The sequence below is a fragment of the Austrofundulus limnaeus genome, unplaced genomic scaffold (genome assembly GCF_001266775.1).
Source record: "Austrofundulus limnaeus strain Quisiro unplaced genomic scaffold, Austrofundulus_limnaeus-1.0 Scaffold48, whole genome shotgun sequence".
Classification (NCBI taxonomy): Eukaryota; Metazoa; Chordata; class Actinopteri; order Cyprinodontiformes; family Rivulidae; genus Austrofundulus; species Austrofundulus limnaeus.
Window position 1 is genome coordinate 1,723,876 of NW_013952450.1, and position 3,343 is coordinate 1,727,218.

General features: G+C 39.3%; 1 protein-coding gene across 3 annotated transcripts in view; it reads right to left on the reverse strand.

Annotated features, from left to right (window-relative positions):
- Positions 1-393: 393 nt before the first annotated feature.
- ntn2 (netrin 2) overlaps positions 394-3,343 on the reverse strand; it is a 49,252-nt gene continuing 46,302 nt past the window's right edge. For all 3 annotated transcript variants that reach the window (XM_014008231.1, XM_014008232.1, XM_014008230.1), the window contains 2 exons: positions 2,048-2,122; positions 394-1,965 (listed from right to left, as the gene is read on the reverse strand). In XM_014008231.1, coding sequence (XP_013863685.1) covers positions 1,580-1,965; positions 2,048-2,122 — 461 coding nt within the window. In that variant the 3' untranslated portion in view covers positions 394-1,579. The remainder of the gene's footprint in view (positions 1,966-2,047; positions 2,123-3,343) is intronic.

A 3,343-nucleotide genomic window follows, 5' to 3' on the forward strand; every position in this document is an offset into this window, starting at 1 on the left:
AACTGCAACAACAGAATCAGATAGATGCTGATCCTGAAAACAGACAGGTTTTCAGTGGTTTTAGTCAGTCGTGACTTTTATAGTCTCCTAATTGAATAAAAACTGATTGGACTTATTTGGTAAAGAATGACAGGATTGTGTTTTAAGGATCAACAAGTGGTAAAACACGACTCGGGAAGCCTTCCTCGGACCTTCTACACTCATATTGTTTTAGTTTGCTCTCAACTAACTGTAAGGTTTTGATGGACCAGCAAAAAACCACAAACATGCAAACAAAACAAAGCGCATGAGAGGTGGAACACGATCCCCTCATGTCATAATACAATCAGTGAGGACCAAAAAGTTTCCAGCCTCATTCATTTTGTCAAAGTATACTGGAGAACAACACAGCTATGATGTTTATCCCCCATCTCCCTACTTTTTTTTTCTTTTTACTGCATGAAATGGAACTATTGTTTCTTATTTTGGCAGGAGCCTGCCAGTCTTCAGGTACATACAAGACATTTAAAGACAAAGAAAGATGTTTGTCACACAATAACATCTGGAAGACAGTAACCAGAAGAAGACATTGTCCATTAAACAAACAAAAAATGTCTCTGGAAATTATTTTAAACTCCAGCCATTTGTCCACGCCACTTCATCTCTTGTCTAGAAAAACGTAACATGCAGTGAGGCATGACTTTACAACTCACTCATGAGGCAAAGAGGCACAGCCTCACAGGCCTAGAATGTGACTAAATAGAGCTTAAATAGATTAATTTCCAATAAGGATACAAGTGGGAAATGGACAAATGTGAACACAAGCTTTTATATGAAGAAACATTATTATGAACTTGTAGAAAAAAGATCCCATGTAATGAGTTTATTCTGTGAGCACTGTCTTATGGCAGCATGATGGTGATGCTGAGGTTTGCTGTGGAAAATGTCCATGCTTTGGGAGCCCTTAGTTCCTTATGTGAATTTGTTTTAGATGCAGTCAAAAGAAGTCACTAGCAAAAACTTGGAGCAAGTAGGCCCATTTTGTGTGCTGATAGGTTGTTGGTGGTCGAGCTTCTGTAGATAAGTGTTGAACAAGTTGATGAAAAGCACCTTCAAAGGTGACAATCACTGTGACACGAAATCCTCAAGAAACAGCCGAGCATGAACCAAGGTGATCAGTCTTACATTATGTTAAAGGACTAAAACAAAGTGTCGGCATACACTCTTAACAGGTAGAGGTCAAACAGGTTGTACAAGGTGGACCAGTGAGGATTTCGGCTGTCTACATTAGTTTAGGGAATGGTGCCTGCTTTTGTCTAAGATTAAACTCTTTTTAATGGTCCCTTTTTAAGGCAAACCAACTGGACAAAGAAACAAAAACCAAGTGGCATTCTGAAGATAAATCTTAAAAATCAAAATGCAAATAATTATACAATATACACAAAACATGGTCCTTGAAACAGGTAAGGTACATGCAGTTTTTTTATGTGCAGTGTTCCCACAATCATGAAGAACTGATTCAGGAAGAGGAAAACAGTCAGGGCATATGTATGAAAGTCTAAAGTGAAGTGAGAGGTAGGGACTGAATGCAGTGTTCCAATCACGCTTTGCCACATTTTCCCTTCTTCTCTTTGCGTTGGAACTTCCTCATACGTCTTGTCCAATTGTCCCTCCACTGGATCACYAGGCTGTTCTTGTCAGCCACCAGTCCTGTGCGCTCTGTTCCTGGACTGGAAGCCCCACCTCCAGGCCCAACTCCCGGACCTCCCATTGGCCCTTTTCCTCCTTCAACTCCACCCAGTACCAARAATCTCTTGCTCATTTGGATTTTGGGACATTTACAGGCCAGGTCTTTCATGTGGACCCATAGGGTGTTTTCCCCTCGCTTCAGGGGTTCGCCTCGGCTTTTGTACACAGAGACCACATTGACCGTGAACTTGGCCCAGTCCCCAACTGTGTCCATGTCCACCACGTTCACCTGGACCGCTGAGAACACAATGCAAAGAAATGAATTCAGTCCATTACTATGAATACAACACATGTATAAATATGACATGACAATTCTTACCATAATCCTTCTTGCAATACTTCTTCATATTAATCTTTAGGTTGCCCTTCACTGGTTTACAATAAGAGTCACAATCTGCAAAAAATAAAACCAGGACAACAAAGCATTTAATTCTGCAGCTGAAAAGATCCTTTGCTGGAACACTCTAGAAATGATCAGCTATAGCTAGTGTGACAAAATATGGTAAACTGTTATGATCCTGGAAACCACCAATAAACAAACTCAAGAGCGTGAGCATAAATCACCATGTGCTTGTTTCTGTAGATGAACCAAAAGTCATATTTTATTTTTAAATGTGAAAACATGAAAATGGAGGAATTAATGCTGTACTTCTGTTTTACATTATGTATGTAAATACTGCACAGTGAGTGAGAATGAATTCACGGACAGGGTCGATGACTCCAAGACAAACTGGTTGGGTAATGTCAAGTTTGCTTTTCGTGAGCAAAAATACAGCTTCTGACAAATAACTGACACATACCAGAAGGGTAAAAGTGTTCAGCCTGACATGTTTTTGTAGGTTTTGAGAAAAGACAGTCTGGTGGAAGCAGGTCATGGTTGGATGACTGTTGACTAGGCTTTTGCTGCCAGGGATGACTGAGACCACACATTGGGTCAGATGACCGCCTCTGACCAGTCTTGGGTGGACTTCCAATAATGAGGTGTTGTATTTATACCTGTCACAGTGGAGACTCATGTCTAGGCTGAGCTCAGGTCTCTTCTTGACCAAGGTTGATGCATCATAGTCAGCATTAATGCACAAGCAGCTTATTCAATCAAAACCTTTGGTTACGGAGGTAACACTGGTTACCCTGGTTTGAAAGAAAACTATTTCCCCAATTAATTTCAAGTAACTACCTTACTTTTTTAACATTTGTCTCAAAGATTGGCAAGCAGGATCACATTAAAGCAGACTAAATATATTAAATTAAATTTACTGTTGACTTTAATGATCACCTTATGTCATGATGCCAAAACTTAGAGCAGGCATAAAGCAGTTCAAAGTCTCCGGCACACATGAACATGATCATGGTTTGTTTTCTTGAAATTCTAAAATATTTATTGTGTTTTTTCAACAATAAATACTTTGATTCTCAATATGATTGCAAAAGGCATTTTTCATCATCTGAGAGCAGAGAAAAAGAGAAACAGAGTGAAATTCATAATGACTGAATCCAACAGAAAAGCAGAACCTAAAATAAACTGAAAATAAAACCACCAGAAAAAGCTCTGATACACTTCGAGACCAGATGCTGAAACTATGGATAAAAACATTTAAGATAAAATAAGAAAGCT